This window comes from Tamandua tetradactyla, chromosome 10, assembly GCF_023851605.1.
Source record: "Tamandua tetradactyla isolate mTamTet1 chromosome 10, mTamTet1.pri, whole genome shotgun sequence".
Taxonomy (NCBI): Eukaryota; Metazoa; Chordata; class Mammalia; order Pilosa; family Myrmecophagidae; genus Tamandua; species Tamandua tetradactyla.
In genome coordinates this window covers 104436131-104459062 of record NC_135336.1, presented here as the reverse complement: position 1 = coordinate 104459062, position 22932 = coordinate 104436131, and the positions used below count along the sequence as shown (strand labels likewise).

General features: G+C 35.9%; 1 protein-coding gene across 3 annotated transcripts in view; it reads left to right on the top strand.

The window, feature by feature from the left end:
* The window catches only part of DYRK1A (dual specificity tyrosine phosphorylation regulated kinase 1A), a 200351-nt gene extending 179958 nt beyond the window's left edge, over positions 1-20393 (top strand). For all 3 annotated transcript variants that reach the window (XM_077119084.1, XM_077119083.1, XM_077119085.1), the window contains 4 exons: positions 654-794; positions 11458-11764; positions 12256-12380; positions 17121-20393. In XM_077119084.1, the coding sequence (XP_076975199.1) occupies positions 654-794; positions 11458-11764; positions 12256-12380; positions 17121-17738 (1191 nt within the window). In that variant the 3' untranslated portion in view covers positions 17739-20393. The remainder of the gene's footprint in view (positions 1-653; positions 795-11457; positions 11765-12255; positions 12381-17120) is intronic.
* The last annotated feature ends 2539 nt before the right edge of the window (positions 20394-22932 follow it).

Below are 22932 nucleotides of genomic sequence, written 5' to 3'. Positions count from 1 at the left end.
TCTTGCAGCTGCTCAGTAGTCCATTGTATGTATACACCACAGTTTCCTCTTCCATTTTTTAGTCATAACCTTAGGCCGCCTCCATGTATTGCAAAGGCGCCATAAACACCAGTGTGCAAATGTCCATTTGTGTCCCCACTGTCTGGTTTCTTTGGTTTCTATGGGTGTATACCTAGCAACAGGGTTGCAGGATCATATGGCAACCCCACCCCTAGCCTCCTTGGAACCATAACATTAGGCAGGGAGTTTTATCTGTTTTGTTTACTTCTATATTCTACTCCCAAGCATAGTTTCTAGCATAGAGGGGGCACACAGTATTTGTTGAGTGAATGAATGAATGAATGAATCTGTATTTTTTAAACACACTTATATTAGGCCTATATTTTATTAAGCCTGTTGAATTTTCATTGATGGCTTTTTACATATATTTTTGTTAGTTGTCTCCCTTCCCTTATGGAATGTTCAGCTCCAGGATATAGGGTCTTTTCCTCTTTTGTTCATTATTTGATGCCTAAGGATTACCTGGGACATGGTAAATGATCAATTATTTATTTATAAATGGATGAATGAGTGACCCTGATGACTCTGAAATAGGATGTACAGGAGAAATTATAGAGTTGTAAAAAGTTTCGTTTTGTTTTTTAAATACACAGGTAGATCAGATGAATAAAATAGTGGAAGTTCTGGGAATACCACCTGCTCACATTCTTGACCAAGCACCAAAAGCAAGGAAGTTCTTTGAGAAGTTGCCAGATGGCACTTGGAACTTAAAGAAGACCAAAGATGGAAAACGGGTAAAATAGGGATAATATTTTTTGAGGCTTTGTTATTTTGTTCACCAGTGCTATCTTTTTACAATTGTTTTTGTGCTTCCTTGAAATCAGTGTTACAGTGAACCGTTGCATTCATGACCTAGCTATGTATTTTGTTCTGAATTTGAATAAAGTGTGACCAAAATTATCTGTATGAACCAGTGGTTGCTTGCTGGACAGGGCTCCCTTTAAGACTTTATTTTGAAAGTTATATGCCTTTTTGATGCAGCTGATCAAATTGTTAGGTTTTATTTCAATGATGGAATCAATAAGTTGGACTTTTGTTTCTCTCAGCTTCGATATGGATATAGTATAGTCACAGTTAACAATACTGCAGCTGTGAATGGTAGGAACTATAAGTGGAGTAAATGGCTTTTTTTTTAAGTTCATTTGATAAAATATGGGAGAAGAGGATTTTTGCCCTAAGCAATTTGTGATCAAGATTATTTTCAAGGACATGAACCGGCTTTGATAGATTTAAGATTCCTAGCTCGATGACCTGGATAACAGTAATTTTGCGTCTCCAAAGTCTTTACAAGTAAGATTTTAAAACTTAGGTTGTTTGAATAATTTTCTTCTAAGGGCCTTTTTTTCAGATATTTGGGCTATATCAGTTTAATATAGGATGAATGATGGCAATTTTGCATCTTGATTTACATTTTTGATTAACATTGTCTATATTTAAATCAGTCCTACTATAAAGTGAATATCATACATATATATGTGACTATATGTGATATACAAGCTCCTTTGTAACTTGTGGTTTTACATATTTAATTTTAAGATATTTTATTTTTGTTCCTTTTATTTTGCCCTTGCATTTTAGCGATGCTGCCACCAGGTGTTATTTTCAGGGAATTGAAGATAGTGGTTGTCTGCTTTAATTTACCTTAATGTAGCTAAGGAATATGAAAATATTAAATTATTTTCTTTAGCATATTTATAAATACATAAGCAATTGTGTCTTCCACAACTGATTTGCAACTTTTATTCCATTCCATTTTATAAAGTCCTAGACAATACATTTTCCAACTGCTGAATTTGGCTTACTTCCCATAAGGAAGGGATAGAAAATACCAAGCAAACATTCTCAGTCCCTCTTTTGCCTTTGTCCACATGGCTTATCAATCATGGCTCCTTTTCCCACTGAATTAATACATAACCTGGGAGTCCTTCCTAGCTTAACTTGTATTCAAGGCAGCTCTTACCCATTGATCTAAATTAGCGTGAAGGATATGAAACATCCTTTATGCTTTTTATTAATAGAGGTTACCTTTTGAGATTTTTTCCATCCTGTTTTTCTTCCATCTAAATAAACCTCTTATCCCACCTCATTTCCTAAATCTTTCCCTTATATGATAACAAATAAGCAACTGGATTGTGACCTATTATTTCTCTCAAATTGAGCCCTAATAATTATTTTTAATTATTCTTTTGTTAGGAAGGCATTTCAGAAATGAGTGGATGAACCTTTTTCCCTTTTTAAAATTGAGAGCGGGTATCTTAACCTACATTTAATAGATATTTATTAATTACAGATTTTACAAGTTTTCTTAACAACACTTAGAAATTGATTTGAGAAGCTTGATTTTCCCCCTTTTTTTGAGAAGCTTAATTTTTAAAAGTGTAAAATAACCATTTCTTTTTTAACAGAAGTAAATTTTTAAAACTTTTTAATTGTATAATATAACATACATACAAAGCAAAGAAAGAAAAAAGCAATAGTTTTCAAAGCACACTCTTTAACAAGTAATTACAGAACAGATCCCAGAGTTTGTCAGGGCCACCATACCATCCTCTCAAGATTTTTCCTTCTAGCTGCTTTATAACTTTGGAGACTAGAAGGGGTATATGTATTTTCAGAAGTAAATTTTAAAACAAAAAATCAAATCCTTAAGCAACCTAGTATGAGGGCCATACTAGGAATTTTAACCACACGTATAAATAGACACATGTGCATCTTCATTGACTGTCTTTGTGCAGTTTATTTTCTTAGTGATTTTATTTTTACTTTAATTCATTTTATGCTTTAAAAACTCATTTTAGAGTTTTTCAGTAACAAAAGCCATACCTACTATTTGTTTTCCTTTGGTGGGGAATGGGAATGAAGAACCAAGACTATAAATGTGGCTATTTTGTTGAAGTGTCATTTATATACAGTAAAATGTGTAGATCTTAAGCTTCCTTGCAGTGAGTTTTAACCTTTATATAAAAAATGTTCCCACTACCTAAAAGAAGATAAAGACTCTTCCTACCACTTCAAAAATTCCCTCATGACCCTTTTCTCTTTCCCCAGCCTACTTTCTGATTTCCATGGACACAGATTAGTTTTGCCTGGAATCTTACGGAATATATTATGCTATTTTGTTTCTTTACTTAACAAACATAGTGTTTTGGAGATAACTCCCTCGTTATCTCCAGTAACTCTCAGGAATTATTTTGTAGTATTCCACTGAATGCATATGCCAGAATTTGTTTACCTGTTTACTTGTTGACTGATATTTGAATTGTTTCCAGTTAGGAACTATTATAAATAAGGCTACTCTGAACATTTGTATAAACATATAAAGTCTTATTGTAGACATACATTATCAGTTTTCTGCAGTAAATGTCTAAGAGTAGCATTGCTGGGCCAGAGAGTATATATGCATTTAACGTCATAAGAAAATACTAAACTGTTCTTTATAGTTGTTTTATCATTTTTACATTGGAGTATGAGAACTCCAGTTGCATAAAATTCTCAGCTGCATTTGATGTGGTTGATCTTCTGAATTTTAGCTATTCTAGCAGGTATGTAGTGATTTGACTAATGATTACCTTTTCAAGTGCTTATTAGTCATTCCTGTATCTTCTTTTGTGAGAGATCCTTCCAGTCTTTTGCCCTTATTTCTTGTTGAGTTGTACAAGTTATTTACATATACTGAGTTTAAGTTCTTTGTTATATGTATGTTAGTATTTTTCCCCAGACTACTTGCCTATTCCTTTTCTTAATAGTACTTTCTGATGAGCAGAAAATTTTAATATTGATGAAGTCAAATTTGTCTTGTTGTTGTTGTTCTTTAATGGGTATGTTTTCTTCCAAAAGCTTTTGATTTTAACTTATATGGCTAGGGATGACTGATCCATCTTACGTTAATTTTTGTGTGTGCAGTGATGTATATAGGAGTTGAGGTTCATTTTCCCCCTGTATATTTACCTAGTAGTTGTATCTCCATTTGATGATGTACTTGCCTTTCCCTGTTGATCTGATGTGGCACTTTTATTGAAATGGAATTTGCTTTTTGTGTGGGGGTCTATGTTTGGACTGTCTTCGGTTCCTTTGATCTCTCTTTCTGTCCTTAAACCAGTACCATAGGAGTTGTTAAGTGTAGCTTTAAGTCTTGAGTTCACATTGTATGTGTCCTGCAACTAGTTTATTCTGTTTCAAAATTTTAAAATCAGTTTATAAATTTGTACAACAATTCCTCATGGAATTTTTTTTGGGGCTGCATTGGGATTCCACATAGGGAGAATATACAGTTTAACAATGTTGAGTCTTCCAATCTATGAACATGGTATCACTGTTTAATAGGTCTTTAATTTCTCTCAGTGGTTTTATGGTTTTTAGTGTCCTACATATATTTTATTCAACTTATTCCTAGATTTTTATATTTTTTAATGTAGCTAGTTCCATCCCCCACCCCGTATATCGACAGCCCCTTCCAACATGAAAAAGTTAGAATGAGCATAGCCCAAATACCCCTAAAGAATGGAAGAAAGATCAAATGTGATGGTGGAATTCTATAGAGAAGGTGGAATATATGTTTGCTGAATCTATTTCTTTTAGTCTCTAGTATCTTAGAGCAGCTAGAAGTAAAACCTAAAATTGTAGAATTGTAACCCAAACCAAACTCTGAAATCTGTTCTACAACTAATTGTTGCGATGTGCTTCGAAATATATTGCTTTTTTGTATATATATTATTTTTCACAAAAAAGAAGAAAGAAGTTGATTGTGATGAAAAATGCCCAGCTATATGATGATATTGTGAACCATTGATTGTACACTTTGAATGATTATGTGGCATGTGAATATATAATATTTATCAATAAAAAATAAAAAATTAAACAACAGTAACAGCTCATACATACTATACCCTTTACCCCTCCTCATTGACCTTTAGTGTTTCCATCTACCCAGTTTATTTTGCCCTTAATCACCCCTATTATTTATTTATTTTTATCCGTATCTTTTTACTCATCTACCCATATCCTAGATAAGCATCAGACACAAGGTTTTCATAATCATACAGTTACATTATAAGTTATATCTTAATACATTCATCTTCAAGAATCAAGGTTACTGGAATACAGCTCAGTATTTTCAAGTACTTCCCTCCAGCCACTCCAATACACAATAAGCTGAAAAGGGATATCTATATAATGTCAAAGAATAACCTCCCAACTCTGTTTGAAATCTCTCAGCCACTGAAACTTCATTTGCATCATTTTTCTCTTCCCGCTTTTGGTCAAGAAGTCTTTCTCAGTCCCTTGATGCTGTGTCCCTACTCATCCTGAGAGTCCAGTCCCACTCAGCAAGTAAACTTACTGCCTTCCCCTCTACATGGGACATGATTCCCAAGGCAGTAAGTTCATTTGCCGAGTTGACTTAGAGAGAGATGCCAGTTTAAGCAACAAAAGAGGTTCTCTGAGGGTGACTCTTAGTCCTGATTTTAAGTAGGCTTAGCCTATCCTTTATAGGAATCAGCTTCTTAAGGGCAAACCCAAGATCAAGGACTCGGCTATTGATTTGGTTGTCCCCACTGCTTATGAGAATGTCACAGATTCTCCAAATGAAGAAGTTGAATATTTCTTTCTTTCTCCTGTTTCCCAAGGGAACTTTTCAAATACTTCTTTGTTCACAGCCCAAATTACTCTGGGATGTGTCAGGGTATCACACTGACCTGGAGAAACCAACAAGATCTCATGCCCTTCTAGATTCCATGTACTAATGGTGCTCAACTAAACTGACCATATAAGTTAAATTAGGTAATGCACTATCCAAAATACAAATTTTGCACCAAACAGACATCTCTCCCTTTGGTCTCATACAGAAGTTGAAGGTTTAAAATATGGGTGATATCATCCTTCACCCTGTAATCTGATCTGCCTTAGTCCTATCCAGATCAGCTTTATACATATCTCTAGTCGAAGTCTGATCCCTTTTTCAACTTTTTAAACAATTCCTGTATTGGGTAGTGCTGACTTTCGTACCATCAGAGCTCTAACTCAGGTGTCACGTAAACACCCAAAGGTTTTGGAAACGACCAGCTCAGTATCTCAGAATTTAGAAATAAAATTTACAACTCCTGAAGATATGTGACTGTAGTAAGAACTTATGATAGGTCCCAACTTGATAACCCATGCTCTCAACTTCAGTTCACTAAGTTTTTTTATTATAGTTAGTCCAAATGAGTGAGCCATGATAGGTCTTTTTGTTTCTGACATTTCATTCACCATAGAGTCCTTAAGGTTCATTCACCTAGTTGTATGCCTCACAACTTCATTCATTCTTGCAGCTGCCTAGTATAGTCTGTTGTATGTGTACACCATAGTTCCCCCTTTTATTCCTCAGTTGTTTTACTCTTAGGCTACCTCCATCCATTGTGAATTGCTGCTGCCATAAATACCAGTTTGCAGATGTTCGTTCATGCCCCCACACTCAGTTCCTCCAGGTATATGCTGAACAGTGGAGTTTTAGGATCATATGGCAACCCCATCCTTACCTCTTGTGGAACCACCACACTGCCCTCCAAGGGGCTGCACCTCTCAGTTTCCCTACTGACGGTGAACAGATACATCTCTTTCTCCGCACTTTCTCTGTTTACTTTTAAACAGTTTTATTAGCACATTTTACACTCCAACCTAAGTAAATAGACATGCCTTCACCACCATAATCTATTTGAAGACATTTCCATTTCTTCCACAAAGAATCCGTACCCCTTTCCTGTGCCCCCTGCCTGTTGACGTTTAGTTTTGGCATAATGCCTTTGTTACATTCAGTGGAAGCTTATTTCAATCTTAACTGTTCATAGACCTTAGCTTGCATTGATTGTACTTTTTCCTGTATACCGTCCATTTTTGACATTGTGCAAAGTTGACAGTCATCTGTTTGCCCTCATGCAAAAGTGTTTTCTTATTTGTACATTTTATCACCATCATTGTCCACTCTAGGCATTCATAAATTATACCGTCTCAGTCTTTATCATCTTTCTTTCTGGTTTCATATGTGCCCCCACCCCTTCTCCCTCACTCATCCTCACATTCAGCTTCATTCAGTGTATTTATATTATTGTGGTATAATCAGATAGTATTGTGCTATCCATTTCTGAATTTCTACCGTCAGTCCTGTTGTACAATCTGTATTCCTTAGCACCAGATACCCACTCTCTATCCTATTTCTATCTCCTTGATAACCTGTGTTTTTAATGTCAACTCTCAAAGTTCATTCATTAATCTTAGTTCATCTTAGTGAGACCATACAGTATTTGTCCTTTTGTTTCCGACTAATTTCACTCAGCATATGTCCTCAGGGTTCATCCACATTGTTACATGCTTCATGACTTTGTTCTGTTTTACAGCCGCATAATGTTCCATCATGTGTATATACCATAGCTTTTGTAACCACTCATCCATTGATTGACATTTGGGCTGTTTTCTTCTCTTGACAGTTGTAAATAATGCTGTTATAAACATTGATATGCAAATGTCTGTTTGTGTCCTTGCCTTCAGTTCCTCTGAATATATTCCTATTAATGGGATTGCTGGATCATATGGTAATTCTATACATAACTTCTTGAGGAACTACTGACTGCCTTCCAGAGTGGTTGTACCCTTTTGTATCCCACCAACAGTGGATAAGTGTGCCAGCACTTGTTGTTTTCTGTTTTTTTGATAATGGCCATTCTAGTAGGTGATAGATGATATCTCATTGTGGTTTTGATTTGGATTTCCCTAATAGCCAGCGAAGTTGAACATCTTTTCATGTGCGTTTTATCTGTTTGTTCGTCTGAAAAGTGTTTGTTCATGTCCTTTACCCATCTAAGTTGAATTTGTTGACATAAAATTATCCGTAATAATTTATTGCTTTTTAATTTCTAGAGGCTCTGTAGTGGTAATCTCTTTTATTTCCAATAATGATTATTTGCATCACACACACACACACACACACACACACACACACACACACACACACACACACACACACACACACACACACACACACACACACACACACACACACACCCGTTAGTCTTGTTGGAGATTTATCAAGTTTATTAATCTTTTCAGACAACAATGTTTTGTTTTATTTTTCCCCCTGACTTTTTTTAGTTCCTATTTCATCAATTCTTGCTCTTTATTTAGTTTTCTTCTGCTTTGGATTGAATTGTTCTTTTTCTAACTTCTGAAAATGGAAGCTTAGTTCTTTAATTTTGAACCTTTCTTCTTCTCATATGTTTAAGTATTTAATGGTAAAAATTTCCCCCTAAGTACTGCTTTAGCTGCAGCCTATTTTTGGTGTGTTTTATTCACTTTGAAAATGTTTCAGATTTTCACTGTGATTTCTTCGACTCATTGTTATTTACCATTTTGTTGCATTATATCAAATGAGTAATTAATTTGAATTTCATTGAGATTTGTTTTATGGTCCATCATGTAGTCCACCTGTGTTTGTGAAATGTTCCATGTGCATTTGAAAAGAATTTGCATTTCATATTTGTTTGGTGTAGTGGTCTACAAATATGTAAGTCAGATTGCTTGAGATTTTTCTTCACGTTTTCTGTATCCTTGCTTTGCCTTGCTTTGTGTGTATATATATATATATATATATGCGTTAATACTCTTTCAGTAACTGAAAGTGAAGTGTTAATATTCATTGATAATTTTGGATTTGTCTGAATTTCTCTTTAGTGTTTTTTGAAGATCGTTTAACATGTGCATACACATTTAGGATTGTTATGACTTCTTGATAAGTTGACCCTTTTATTTTCGTGAAATGAGCCTATCTATGACAGTAATTTTGTCTTTGTGTTTACTTTTTCTGATATTACTATAGTCACACCAGCTTTCTTATTCTTGTCATTTTTCTGGTATATATTTTTTCTAATTTTTTGCTTGAGAGTTCAAATCTTTATATTAAAGTAGGACTTTGTATACAACTTTTGATAGAGTTGTGATTTTTATTCCAACTCAATGATCTGTTTCTTTTACAGTGAGAATTTAGTCCACTTAATTATTCAGGGGTTGGATTTAAGACTTGTCTTATTTGTGTTCTATTTGTCTAGTGTGTTCTTTGTTCCTTGTTCCCTCTTTTCCTACCTTCTTTTGGGTTAATTGAATATTCTTTAGTATTTTAATCCACCTCCTATATTGTCTTTTTTGTTGTTCCTTTGTATTAATTTTTATTGATTGCTTTTATAATATCTATCTGTAGCTTACCATTTTAGCTTCAAATTGTATCACTTGATATATGCAATAACCATATAATTCTATTTAACTTTGTGACATCTTGTATTACTTCTGCACAGCATATTATTGATTCTTAAAGACTTTTAAAGAAATATCAAAACACATAAAAAACCAAAAATGATAAAAAAGATTTCATATTTACTAATATATTTGCCCTTAATAGTATTCTTCATTCGTTTCTGCAATTTTTTACTTCCATGTGGTATTATTTTCCTTCAGCCTGAAGAAATTCTCTTGTTATTTTGTAGTGAATGACTTCTACTGACAGATTTTTTCAGCAGTCTGAGAGCTTCTGATAATGTTTCTATTTCATCTTCAAGTTTGGGAGATATTTTCAGTAGAAGTAGAATTCCAGGTTGTTATTTTTATATTTATCTCAGGAAAAAGAAAAATAAGGTGTTATGACATTGTTTTCTGGTTTGCATTTTTACTGATAAGAAGTCAGTGGCTGTTCTTAGCTTTGTTTTCCTGTTGGTAATGTTTCTCCCTCTTCAAGCCTCTGGCTGATTTTAATATTTTTTCTCTATATTTAATTTTCAGCAATTTGACTATTTTGTCCTAAGGTCATAGTTATCTTGGTATTTATTCTACTTGAGGTTCTCTGAGTTTCTTGCATCTGGAGATTGCTTCTTCATCAATTTTTGAAAACCCAAATGTTTTATCAATTTTTTTTTTTTTTTTGCTTTAATGTTTCTCCTTCACTTCAGGTTATCCATACAAGTATGTTAGTGTGTTTGAAATTACCCCAGAGGTTTCTGTTTGATTTATTCATCTTTTTTCTTCATGTGTTCTAGTTTAGTTTTTATTTTCTTGTCTTCTTATTCATTAAATTTTTTCTTCTTCTGCTGTGTCCAGTCTGCTGGTAAAACCATTAAATGGAGTTTTCATTTCTGATATTGTACTTTTGAGTTCTAGCTTTTGTAGTTGTCCTTGTTTTAAAAAATAGTTTCTTTTGTCTTCTGAAATAGATGAGCTATTCAAACACCTACCTTTTGACCTATTTTGTTTAAACTATTTATCGAAGTTATTTTTAAAATGCCTGTCTGGTAATTTCAACATCTGTGCCATCCATTTACTCTTTTAATGTGGGTCTTCAGTTGTCCAAATTTTTCTCTTGATTATGCCCCCTGCCCCCCCCCCCCTTTTTTTCTTGTGTCTGTAACTTTTAAATATATGCTAGATTTTCTGTACTTAAGAACAGTAGAGATGAAATGAATCCTATTGACCCTTTTGCTTTTTCAGGCCACTAGGTTGGGGGAGTCAATCTCATTCGTAGTTTAGCCAGATCAGGTGTGTGTGTGTGTGTCCGTGCGTGTCTGACTTGACATTCATTCATCGTTGGTTTCATGTGTTTGACAGTGAGACCAGGGCTTTCCCTTAAGCACTGCTTGTCTTCTGAGCCCCTAGCGTGACTCTAGATATCACTGTATGCATTACTGCCCAACCAACAGACCCTCTCCTAACCTTATACTACTCAGAGAAATTTGAAAGGTTATATTATTATGTATGAAAATGTGTTTTGATATCTCTTATTTAATATTTCTGAAAGGGAGTCATACATGATTTGCTTTTAATTTTTTTACGTGTAAGTCCTGTTACTACAACAGTGATTCTTCTCTCGGTACATTGTTCCCCAGAGCTACCAGCCCAGCTTTTGTGAGCTGCTATTACTGTGAAAGATTCATATCCAAGTTCTCAGGTGCATAGGGCAGAAAAGAAGTTGAGAACCAGTGGGCTGGAGTCAGTAAAGAGGCCAGATAGTAATTATTTTAGGCTTAGCAGTCCTTTGTTACATATTCTTCTTGGTTTTTTGTTTTTTTGTTTGTATTTTCAACCCTTTAAAAATATCTCATTCTTAGCCGGGCTTGGGCTGTACAAGGAATGATCTGGACTGGATAATAGTTCACTGCCCCACCTTGGGCTAGAGGGTCTTTAAAGTTGTTTTGATCTCAAAATTACATTGAATTTCTTCTCTCTAGTTTGCATTTAGAATAGTAATGTGAAAAATACAGAGGATTTAACAGTAAAATGTTATTTTTCATAAAGACCTCAATGAAACATACTTGAAGTTAAATTATGTAAACGTTTACATATTCCATAAAAATTAGGTAAAGCCTTTTGATCTTTCTTTTCATATAGGAGTACAAACCACCAGCAACCCGTAAACTTCATAATATTCTTGGAGTAGAAACAGGAGGACCTGGTGGGCGTCGTGCTGGGGAATCGGGTCACACGGTAGCTGACTACTTGAAGTTCAAAGACCTCATTTTAAGGATGCTTGATTATGACCCCAAAGGTCGAATTCAACCTTATTATGCCCTGCAGCATAGTTTTTTCAAGAAAACAGCTGATGAAGGTACAAATACAAGTAATAGTGTGTCCACCAGTCCTGCAATGGAGCAGTCACAGTCTTCAGGCACCACCTCCAGTACATCTTCAAGCTCAGGTCTGTCCTTTGATATAAGGCCTAGACTTTGGAATATTGAGTATTTTGTTTATGATGTTCGGGTTATTTTAAAGTGTTTATAAAACGTGTTAATGGGGTGGGGAGAAATTATTATACTTAATCTGTTACTTACAGTTAGTAATAAATTTATCTTTCCTAAAGCTCTCATACTTAATTATGCATGTAATAAATTATGCTTGGTAGTTGGGAAATGTACTGTCCAAAATTTTAAATTGTTTTATAAAAATGGAATCACTTTGAGTGCTTGAGTCTTCTCCTAACTAACCAAACTTGATTGTATTTTAGTTCCATGTTATATATGAGAGAACTTCTTAGAAACTTCTGTGATTTTGTGATATACATTTAAATCTGGTATTATAGGGTTTTGATGTTTTTTTGGTAACATCCTTTTAGTTCTAATATTACAGTCTCAGAATACAAATTAGAACAAAATTAACTTGAAACTCACAAGTTGTACCATGTCGTTTAAGGTGGATCATCAGGGACAAGTAACAGTGGTAGAGCGAGGTCGGATCCAACACACCAGCACCGGCACAGTGGTGGGCACTTCACAGCTGCCGTCCAGGCCATGGATTGCGAGACACACAGCCCCCAGGTGAGCCCTTATCCTGCCCTTTGTACATGTCACCTGACCAGGCTTAGTGGGATTGGATACCACAACATGCCTTTAGAATGATGATGCCATGTACTTGAAGAATTTCTAACTTTTTTATGTACAAGGAAATGTAACTAACTCATAATTAAAAATACACGTTCTTGCAGTTTTTCCCTTCCTCATATTTATTGGGTACATACCAGCCATTGTTCCAAATGTTTTTTTCCCTGTGTTTATTTTATTTACCAAAACAGCATTTTGAACTTCACACTGCTGTGATCTACATTTTACAGTGGAAACTGATACTTCGTGAGTTGAATAACTTTCCCTGGGTCACCATACTGCCTCCCATGATATTTTTTTTTAGCATTCATGGTCATTGATTCTGATAACAGTCTGTGGTTTGAGTGTAGCCTTCACTTTTTGCTTTTGTTTTTTAGAGAATAGCATCTAGTCAAATATATTTTTTTTAATTGAGTTAAAGCAGATGGTGGTGGTTAAAATATTTAAATACTGTTTATAGAAAAATGTCATTCTATACTGAGTACTGCATTAAGGTGTTACATGGTAAGGGCTAGCGTGTTTAATTGATGGCTAAAATCAAGCGGAAGTTTTTTAGTATTTCTCAGTCTTGGCTCGGGCTGCTGAATGCTGCTGGAGAAAACCACCACAGGTAGCTGTATTATCACTATTAATATTTACTAACCTTTCAAGGGCAGTGTTACATGTTTCTTAAGTCCTCTCTCTCTTTTTCTCTTTTAATAACTGTTCTACTCTTCTTAAAACTTTGACATCTCCTTTTCTGTTCTCACTCATTGCTTTGTAACGAAAATAGTCTTCAAATAGGAACTGCCTCACTTTCTATCATCAGATATGTAATCCTCCCTACATGTGCACGTGTCCATTTCTCTTTCCCTCTTTTTCCCTGACGTTCGGTTGTGGGTTTCTTGCCTAAGGCCAAGCTCAACCAGTGCCCTATCTCCATCTCCAGCCTTCCTGATCACTTTGCACTTTGGCCATTGCCATGGCTTTGGAATCTTCCATCTCTCCGTGTCCTCTGGGTCTTTCTTTTTATCAGAGTTCAATCAATCTCAAGTCTCTCCCATCTTAAGCAAAACCTTTCCCTGGTCCCCATGTCTTGTTCACCCTGTATTTCTGCTGTGTGTAGTTTCCATTACTGTATCTTTTAAAACTCTTTAGCCAATTCTTGATAGGTATCTTTCTCCCAACTTCACTGTAATCTTTCTTGCCAGTGTCACCAGTGAGCCTTCAGTTGATGAGTACAGTGGATCCTCTAATTGTTTAATTTTATTTATCCCTCTACTACATTTGGCAATGTCGACTTCTCCCCACCTTTTAAAACATTCTCCCTCTGCTTTCCTTGCTGGGATGCTGCCATAATTTCTGCCCATCTGTCTGACCTTTGCTGTGTCTTCTTCCGCATTTTCTTTTTCAAGCCGCTATTTAGACATTGGTCTTCCTTGAGCTGTGGCCCTGTCCCTTCCCTTCTTGGAGATTCTCACCCACTCTCACCAATGACTTCAGTAGCCATCATTATGTAAATCTGTTCAAAATCTTTATTTCTGGCCTAGACATTAATCTTGAGCCCCAAAGCCTTTATTTCCAGTTACTATAAATATTGCCTTGCAAGTCTCACCAATGGAGCTCTGCAAATATAGTACAAACTAGTGTCATTATTTTCTCCTCTGCCCCAATGCTTTTAGTGTTACTTATTCTCTGTAAACGGCCTCACAGTCACCTATTTTCTGAAGTCAGAACCATGGAAGTGAGGGTGGGGGTCAGGGGTGATTCTTGACTCCTCTCTCCCTCACCACCCAGGTTGAATAAAAAATGAAATTGTATGGATTCTAAATATGTTTGTGTTCTCTCTGCTTCACCCCTATTGCTCCCACCATCTCTAGCCTAACTGTAAAGAGCCTCCTAACTGCTCTTTCAGTGTCCAGTTCCATTCAGCCTTCCCACCATTTCTCTTTGCAATTGAATGAACTCTGGGAAACACAGTCTGATCTTGCTATTTTCCCACTTTAAACCAGTTTTTGCTTGCTCCCCCTTATACTTAAATGAATGTTGGACTTTTTTCTGTCTCAATCTTAGTGATTTCCGTGATCTGGCCGCTTGACAGGCCATTCTTCTTCACTCACTCTGGTTATACTGAATTTATTTTAACTCTTTGGAATATGCTTATGTTCTCTTACTTGTCTCATACTTACTGTTAGCCTGAAACTCTGTTTCCCTCTCTTTTAGCTTTCACTTACTTCTGGTCTTTGCTTAAATGTCACTAGTACCAAAGACTTTGCCTAATTCTTTACATTGTCCTTCCTTCCTTCCTTTTTTCTTTCCTTTTCTCCCTATATCCCTTTTTCATGTCTTCTTTCCAAATATAATGAATATTGCAAAAGTTTAGAAAGTTACCATTAATACTTCCCACCCATGCTTAGCAAAACTCAATATTTTGCCTTGTCGCAGATCCTTTTTTTATTTAATTTTTGAACAATTAGCGTAGTCAGATGGTTAAAAAATAAATATGAAAGGGTATATTCAATGAAGTCTTCCTTCCATTTCCTCTAGCCACCCAATTTCTAAACTAATCTTTTAATTTTTGTAACCTTTCTTAGATATGCAAGCAGCTACAAATATATATTCTTCACCCAGCCTTTGCACACAAACAGCTTACCATACACACTACTTCATGCCTTTTGTTTATTTCACATGTAACTATATTTTAGGGCTCTTCCGATTTTAGTAGATAGAGAGCTGTTCATTTTTTTGGGGGCAGTTGCGTAGTATTCCATTGTTTTGATATTCCTAGAGTCATTTAACTTATTAATAGACATTTACTTTATTTCCATTCTTTTTTGCTTTTACAAATGAGGCTGTAATAAATAACTTTATATATTATCATTCCTGCATATGTAATTTGTCTGTGATATGTATTCCTGGAAGTAAAATTGCTAGATCTAAGAGTAATAAGATTTAGAGTTTTGTTAACTATTGCCAAATTGCCCTCCAAAGTTTTACCAGTTTACTCTCCTATCAATAGCAAACAGTTTGATCAACTTTCAGTTCTTTGCCGATCTGAAATAAAAAATAGTATCGGGACATAGTTTTATTTTGCTTATTTTTTATTATGCATGAATTTGAGTAGCTTTCATAGTTTGAAGAACCATTAGTATTTTCTTTTCTGAAAACTCTGCCTATTTTTCTATGGGGCTGCTTTCAATTATATTTTTTAAAATTTTGTTTCTTAGACCATCTTCATCGATTAGATTCTTAGTGATTTGTGCTGGCCACTGGAAATAGAAGCAAAACCTCTGCCTTCTTAGGTTCACATTCTTAATGGTCATCCAGTTTAAATAAGCAAAACAACACAAGTGAATAAAAATTTCAAGTGGCATTAAATGTTTCAAAGAAATAAAACAGGAAAATGCAATAGAAAGAGACTGCTTGTTAGCTTTATATTAGTCAGAATTGGCTAAACTCTGATAATAGGTAGACCCCAAAATGTGGTAGAGTAAGAATTTTATTTCTTTGTTTAGCAGTCCAGAGTGAGTATTTAGGTTAGTGGCCCGACTCCTCCACTCTGTGCTTCAAGTCCCAGAATCCCACATCTTGTGGCTCCACATCCCTCCTGTAGAACCCAGTTGTCCACCACATCAGTAGCAAGAAGGGCTTATTTTATGGGCCAGGCCTGGCAGTGACACACAGACTTTCATTCACATTCCATTGACCAAAACTTAGTCACATGACCACCCCTAAGTTCAAGAGAAAGTGGGGAGTGTAGATTGTTTTGTATTCAGGAAAGTGCAAATGTCATTTTGTGGACAACTTGTAACTTCTGCCATAAGGGATTGGGGCATCATTAGCCAGAGTGGTCAGAGATTATTCTGGAACTGAAATGATGAGAAGGAGGCAGACAAGTGGAGATTAGGAATAAAAGCATTCTAGGTAGATAGAAACAGTAAGTACAAATGCCTTGATGAATTTGAAAAATCTTGGGCAGGTGGAGTAATGGAAGGAAGAACCAGTGTTACTGGAACACAAGAAGAAAGGGATGGTCCAGGAAGAGAATAGAGAAGTGGAGGGCATTGGCCAGATTATGTAGACCTTTGTATGGATTTTGCATTGTTTTATTCTTTTAATTGCAACAAGAAGTCATTAAAGGATTTTAAAGAGGAAAGTGACTAAATTTTTAATTTAATTTAAAATATTTTTCTTGTTCATCTTTGAAGGCAGTGGTAGAAGCAATTTAGGAGCAGAAAAGAGCTGTGACCTGGGTAGAGTGACAGCGGTGGAGATGGAGAGAAGAGTAAAATTTAGTGATGGGTTGGATGGTAGAATTGTTGAGCAGTTAGGTGGATACTGAAATAGGAAAGATGGACAGAAAAGGGGCTTTAGGGGGAAGGTAAAGAATTTCTTTTGAGCCTCAAGATGTTTGCTGACCTGGCATAAACAGTGCTCCTAAGGAAAAAATAAAGTGGCTAATTCAATATATGAGCTTATGTGTGGCAATAACTTGCTAAAAATTTCAACTTTCATAGTAAAATATGTTTTCTTCTCAAACATGTTTGGAATTTTGCATTATAAAAATGTCTCACACATTAAAAGTTTCAAAACTGTTTCTGCCTAATTAATATAAATGCTAGTGGTATAGCTTGTGATTGAAGACAAAAGAATGGAAATAGTGCTCTGACTAAATTCTTTTAAAATCCATTCTTACAGGTGCGTCAGCAGTTTCCTCCTCCACTTGGTTGGTCAGGCACTGAAGCTCCTACGCAGGTCACTGTTGAAACTCATCCTGTTCAAGAAACAACCTTTCATGTAGCCCCTCAACAGAATGCATTGCATCATCACCATGGAAACAGTTCCCATCACCACCACCACCACCACCACCACCACCACCACCATGGACAACAAGCCTTGGGTAACCGGACCAGGCCAAGGGTCTACAATTCTCCAACAAATAGCTCCTCCCAGGATTCTATGGAGGTTGGCCATAGTCACCACTCCATGACATCCCTGTCTTCCTCAACTACTTCTTCCTCCACATCTTCCTCCTCTACTGGTAATCAAGGCAATCAGGCCTACCAGAATCGCCCAGTGGCTGCTAACACCTTGGACTTTGGACAGAATGGAGCTATGGACGTTAATTTAACCGTCTACTCCAATCCCCGCCAAGAGACTGGCATAGCTGGACATCCAACATACCAATTTTCCGCTAATACAGGTCCTGCACATTACATGACTGAAGGACATCTGACAATGAGGCAAGGAATTGATAGAGAAGAGTCTCCCATGACAGGGGTTTGTGTTCAACAAAGTCCTGTAGCTAGCTCGTGACTAAATTGAAACTTGAGTTTGTTTCTTGTGTGTTTTTATAGAAGTGGTGTTTTTTTCCAAAAACAAAGTGCAAAGCTGCTTGCATCAGAAGGAGATTAACACACTGAACCGCTACAGGAGGGCAAAGCTGACTTTTTGTTTTTTAACTTGAAAAGATTGCAAAGGGACAATGAAGTTTTTTTTTTAAAGAGCCATGTCCAAACCCATATTCATGGATAGCTCAGAGGTGTCACCTCTCTTTTTGCCTCCCCTGTTTTAACTTGCCACATCCCAATCATAAAAAATAAATGTGGGCTTTTTTGTCTTTCTAGTCAACAAAAGTTAATGTTCAGATGTTGGTCTTGGTCATTTGCCAACTGATTTTAAAATAAAAAGGCACTGCACATAATTTGCATAGAGGGCCCCATGTGGGTGTTTTTTTCTTTCTTTTTGTTTTTTCCTTTTTAGTTTTTTTGTTTTGTTTTGGGTTGTGGGTGGGAAATTCGGGTTTTAAAGCCCTCTCAACACACTTGGGCACGGAAATGCAGTACTGTAAGGATGAGGGACCTCCAGCTTACACAAACATCATCTCCAGCTATGTGAAAGGGACGGTTGTGTTGAAGTTTGTAAGGCACATTAAGCATACTAAGTGGCGGGGATCAGAACTCTCCTGTCTGAACCTACTGAGGAGCAAAGCAGCAATTACACGGGATTCTGTGGGTCTTCTGTTTTAGAGGCCACAGTAAGATAGTAATGGAACGTGACTGGTCTCCTAACCAAGGTGCACTGAGAAGCAATCAACGGGTCAGTCGTGGCCAGTCCTGGGGAGGTCTAAGTGGTGGTCTTTGGGATAACCTTTGGCCTTATGGATTTGGACTCTAAATTAGAAGAGCCTACCATTTCAGATGCAATCACTTTTGGACATGCTTTTGCAGACAGTCCTTAATGCTGAAAACACAGAGAATGGGTAATTCAAGAGGCCTTTCTTTTAAAATAGACTTTTGTGACCCACTAATTGTAAGGTATTGCAAGGTCACTTTGCGTGTGTCATAAAGTTGACTTCCTTATTGGTTGAAGGTCACAGAAGTAGTGGTTTGCTTTGATGGAAATAGCTACAGCTGTGTCCCTTCCTGCTTTTTACTTTTTCTTTTGCTTTTTCTCGGCACGTGGTATCTCCACCATTTCTTCTGCACAAAGATGTCTTCTGTTCATCCTGAACATTTTTAAAAAATGCAGAATTTTATGTGACTGCTTTTTTGCCTCACAATTATGCTGTGAATTTTACAAAAATTTATTTTCTTTTTTGATAATTTATTGTACCAAAGCTGTTTTTATAGCACATAGATGTCTGTAACCAATAATGTAGCAGTTCTGCACTTTGACACAAGGTGTAACTAGACCATTTTTAAATGTCAGTTGAAAATTATGGCTGTACTATTGCTTAAACAAAACTGGAACTGTTGTTGAATCCATAGCCAATACATTTACAGCAGTCTGTGTACTGAACATAATAGATTGTCATCTAATCCAAGATTACAGCATCTGTTACATTATAAATCTGTTCAGGCTTCTGAAGGTAAAGGGACACTGGATCCAGAAGCTATGGAACCAGCAGTTGATTGTTGTATTCCTGATTAACCTATTTTTAAACATGAAAGCAAGACCTTGATTGCACCAGCAGGTCCAAAACATGAGCAGGAGTAAAGCAAAATTCTGTTGCCTGACCTGAGGTTACTGCACTGGTATTTAACAAGGGCCTAGTTTTGAGATTATACTGCCTTAATGTAACACAGTCTGGCAGTTACTAAATTTGTGTTCCCACTTTAAATTGACCAATTTTGGGGAGTTCTACTTTTGAGTAGTTGCATTGGGAGGATGAATATAAGTAATTTACCTGTCCAAGATCAAAAGAAGCCTAGCAAAGACGCAGTAATCTACCTCTGCCGTTAAACCCTGTTAGAACAACTCAGCAGAGCACCACATTACTTTTTCTTGGTCAATTCCATGTGGCTGACTATGTCAGTTTTTTTTTTCCCCCTGAACAAAAGCAGGTTTTTATATGTAAGCAGTGACAAAAGAAAGGCTTAGAACTATGTAAATGTGAATGAAACTTGGAAATACCCATTTTTATAAGCCACAACATTTTTGGTTGTTAATTAGGAAATCCGTATTTATTTTGTAATTAAATGTCAAACCTGTGGATGATTTTTAAACTCAGTAGTTCATAAAAATTTACAGTGAATAAAAGGGCATCATCTTGAGTAAAGCAGTGTCAAAAGGAATTCAGTAGTTACTGCTGTTTAGTAATACAAGGTTAAAATACCACAAGGGTCAGGTCATCTTTTTCTGTGCTGGTTGCCACATCTTAGCAAGCACCAAAAACTAAAGCAATTTTTAAACCGGTATTTACATAAAGAAAATCATAAAATCCAATGCTTCTGCATACTGTGTTATGTTACAGTCCAGTTTTGTGTGCTTTACTACACAGTTTGGTTACAGGACTTCTGTGCATTGTAAACATAAACAGCATGGAAAAGGTTAAATACCTGTGTTCAGATTGTAAGACCTAGTCCGGACTTGCTGTGTATATTGTAACGTTAAATGAAAAAAGATCCCCCCTTTGTATTATAGTCATGCGGTCTTATGTATGATAAACAGTTGAATAATTTGTCCTCAGACTCTTTACTATGCTTTTTTAAAATTAATTTAAAAAAAATGTAAACGTAGTAAAAAATCTTCCTATGCAATTAACCTGGTCCAGGTAATGGTCTGGTAGGTATACTGAGTATAAGTTGAGTCAAATGTGTAAAAAAGAAAATATTAATTACATTGACAATAGGCTTCAAAAATTTCTGAAAGTAAAAATTGGAGGTTTAACAGATCATTTTGATTTTTAAAATTGATTCTTTATATGAATGATTACTCACACATTTTCTTTCTGATTCAGTGTTCATATGCAAGTTTGTAGTGTTCAGAATGTATGTGAGGGTTAGATGATTTTTTTCTGTTAGGCTCTGACCTGCTTGGAAGCAAGAGAGAAGAAAAATCTTCTTCCTTTCCTCATATCTTGGTGTGGGCATCAGGGACTTGATTGTACAAATTCTAGAAATCCTGCCACAGTGGATTAATCTCTAACCTAAAGTGGAGTGTTTTATAAATTATCCCACATAAGTATATTAAGTTAACTTTTAGAAGGTTAGAAACTTTTTTTAAAAACTTAAAGGTCATGTTGTAAAATTCAGCTTGGCTAGATATAGTTGACTTTAGTGTGTGTACGAAAGGAAAACTTCCTTTAGTTTTTCCTTAGTGTATGAGAGTTTTACTTAGGGCTAGTAGCACATTTTGTGATATTGGACTAAAAAAACCAAGACGTATTTTTATTTACCGAATATTAGAATTACATGTAAAAATTCATTAAGGCTGCAAAAAATTATAAGGCTCATAGAACAACTCTTTAATCTGCCACTGTACCCTCTTTTCCAGCTCCTATGGTGTTATACTTACTGTCATCTTATAATTGAGAATTACATAAACACACGCACCCAAATTTGAGATAGAAAACGCTAACTTTTCTTTTGGTCTTGCTTTGCTCTGGCATCCCTCAGAATATGCGCTCAGCACTTTTTTATGTCAATTTTTGTAGTGAAGACCATTTATAATAGATAGACAGTACATTCCAAATACAGGACTTGGTCTTAATTTCCTGTATAAAAAAAGTTTGAATCTTTGAGGTTAAGGGGGAAAGAGTGCACGGTGTTGGTGTACACTGACACTGTATTCACATTTCTTAAAATCTGACTTGGAATGTCTGTTAACATTGAAAAGTCTTTGGTGGCAGAAAAAGAGTAATTTTCTTAACCATGGGTCTCCTTATCTAGACTTGTTTCCTAGAATAAAAACATACATCAAATACTTTTTAGTAAAATAATAAGAAAAGAAACCCTGATAAAATTTATTTCATTCTTTATCAGCTCCTTTAATAGCATAGCAGTACTTTATAAATGCATCCATTCAGAACTCTCTTATGGAGATTAAGTGGATTTTCAGCCTCTATTAGTACTTGTTTACATATCCCTGTGTTTTGAGCAGTAGATATTTTTTTGTGAAACGCTTGTTTAGTAAGGTAAGTCACTCATTGCTTTGCGTGTTTGTCTTTCTTTTTGGCATCAAGCATAAACCAAGGTCCCAGATTCAGTTGCTCACAGAAATAATGATAAGAGAACCAAAGTGTTCTTGGATCAGAACTTTTTTTTTGTAAATAATACTCACTTAAATACCAAGAGCACAAGGTATTTGTCATTGTTTTTTCCTAATTTCTTACCTTAAATCCTGAAAGACAAAAAGGAAGGGTATTTCTCCAACAGAGCACTGTTTTATACACACATACATACACATGCAAATAAACAACCAGGTACCTATAACCCTATGATCTTCTTTTCAGTATGAAGTTTCTTTACCTGAAAACAGTGTCTTAATAATTTCCCCTTTTAGAGAACATATCATTCTACAAAAATGTTGAAGGAATGTGAGTGGGAATTCATATGGGTCAATTCCAATTTCACCATGGCATAAATTCCCTGCCATCCTCAGCAAAACTTGGGAATTCTGCTTCAGAGCAGTATGGAGGTATAGGTAAGCCTTAAACTCGCTTCCTTTTGCTTTTACCAGATAACATTATCCAGTCCCAGCTGGGTTCTGAAGGAGCTGAGTACGAGGGCAGGAATCACGTTGGCTAATAATTTTTTTAAATTGGATCAAGAAAAATAATGGCAAAAGTGCACATCAAAGAGTGGAGGAAATTGGGCAGGTGAGTGGAGCACAAGTCTGTTCGTTGTGGAAGACAGTGCCACAAGGCCATGCTGTCAGTGTGCCTGGCTGGCCAAGTATTCCCATCTATGAAAATACTCACGAGTTTCCAGATAGCAACCGAGGCCTTGCCAGTGTTACAGATATTTTGCCTGTTTTAAAGTCCATAGTTTGATTCTTTATGTTTTTTCTATTGGGCTTTTGAGGGTTTTTATTTTCTTGTAAGTTTTGCTTCCAGTATCTACTTGTTAGTCACTAATTGTCTCTTAGTTTGTTAGCTGGAAGTTGCAGCAAATGGAGATTCAGAACCAAGGGAACCATAAGGGGCCAGAGGTTGAGCGTTACATAGTTCTTGAGCTGAAGCAAGAGGAGGAAGGCTGAGCCGGAATGGGTCTGCCAAAAGAAAAAG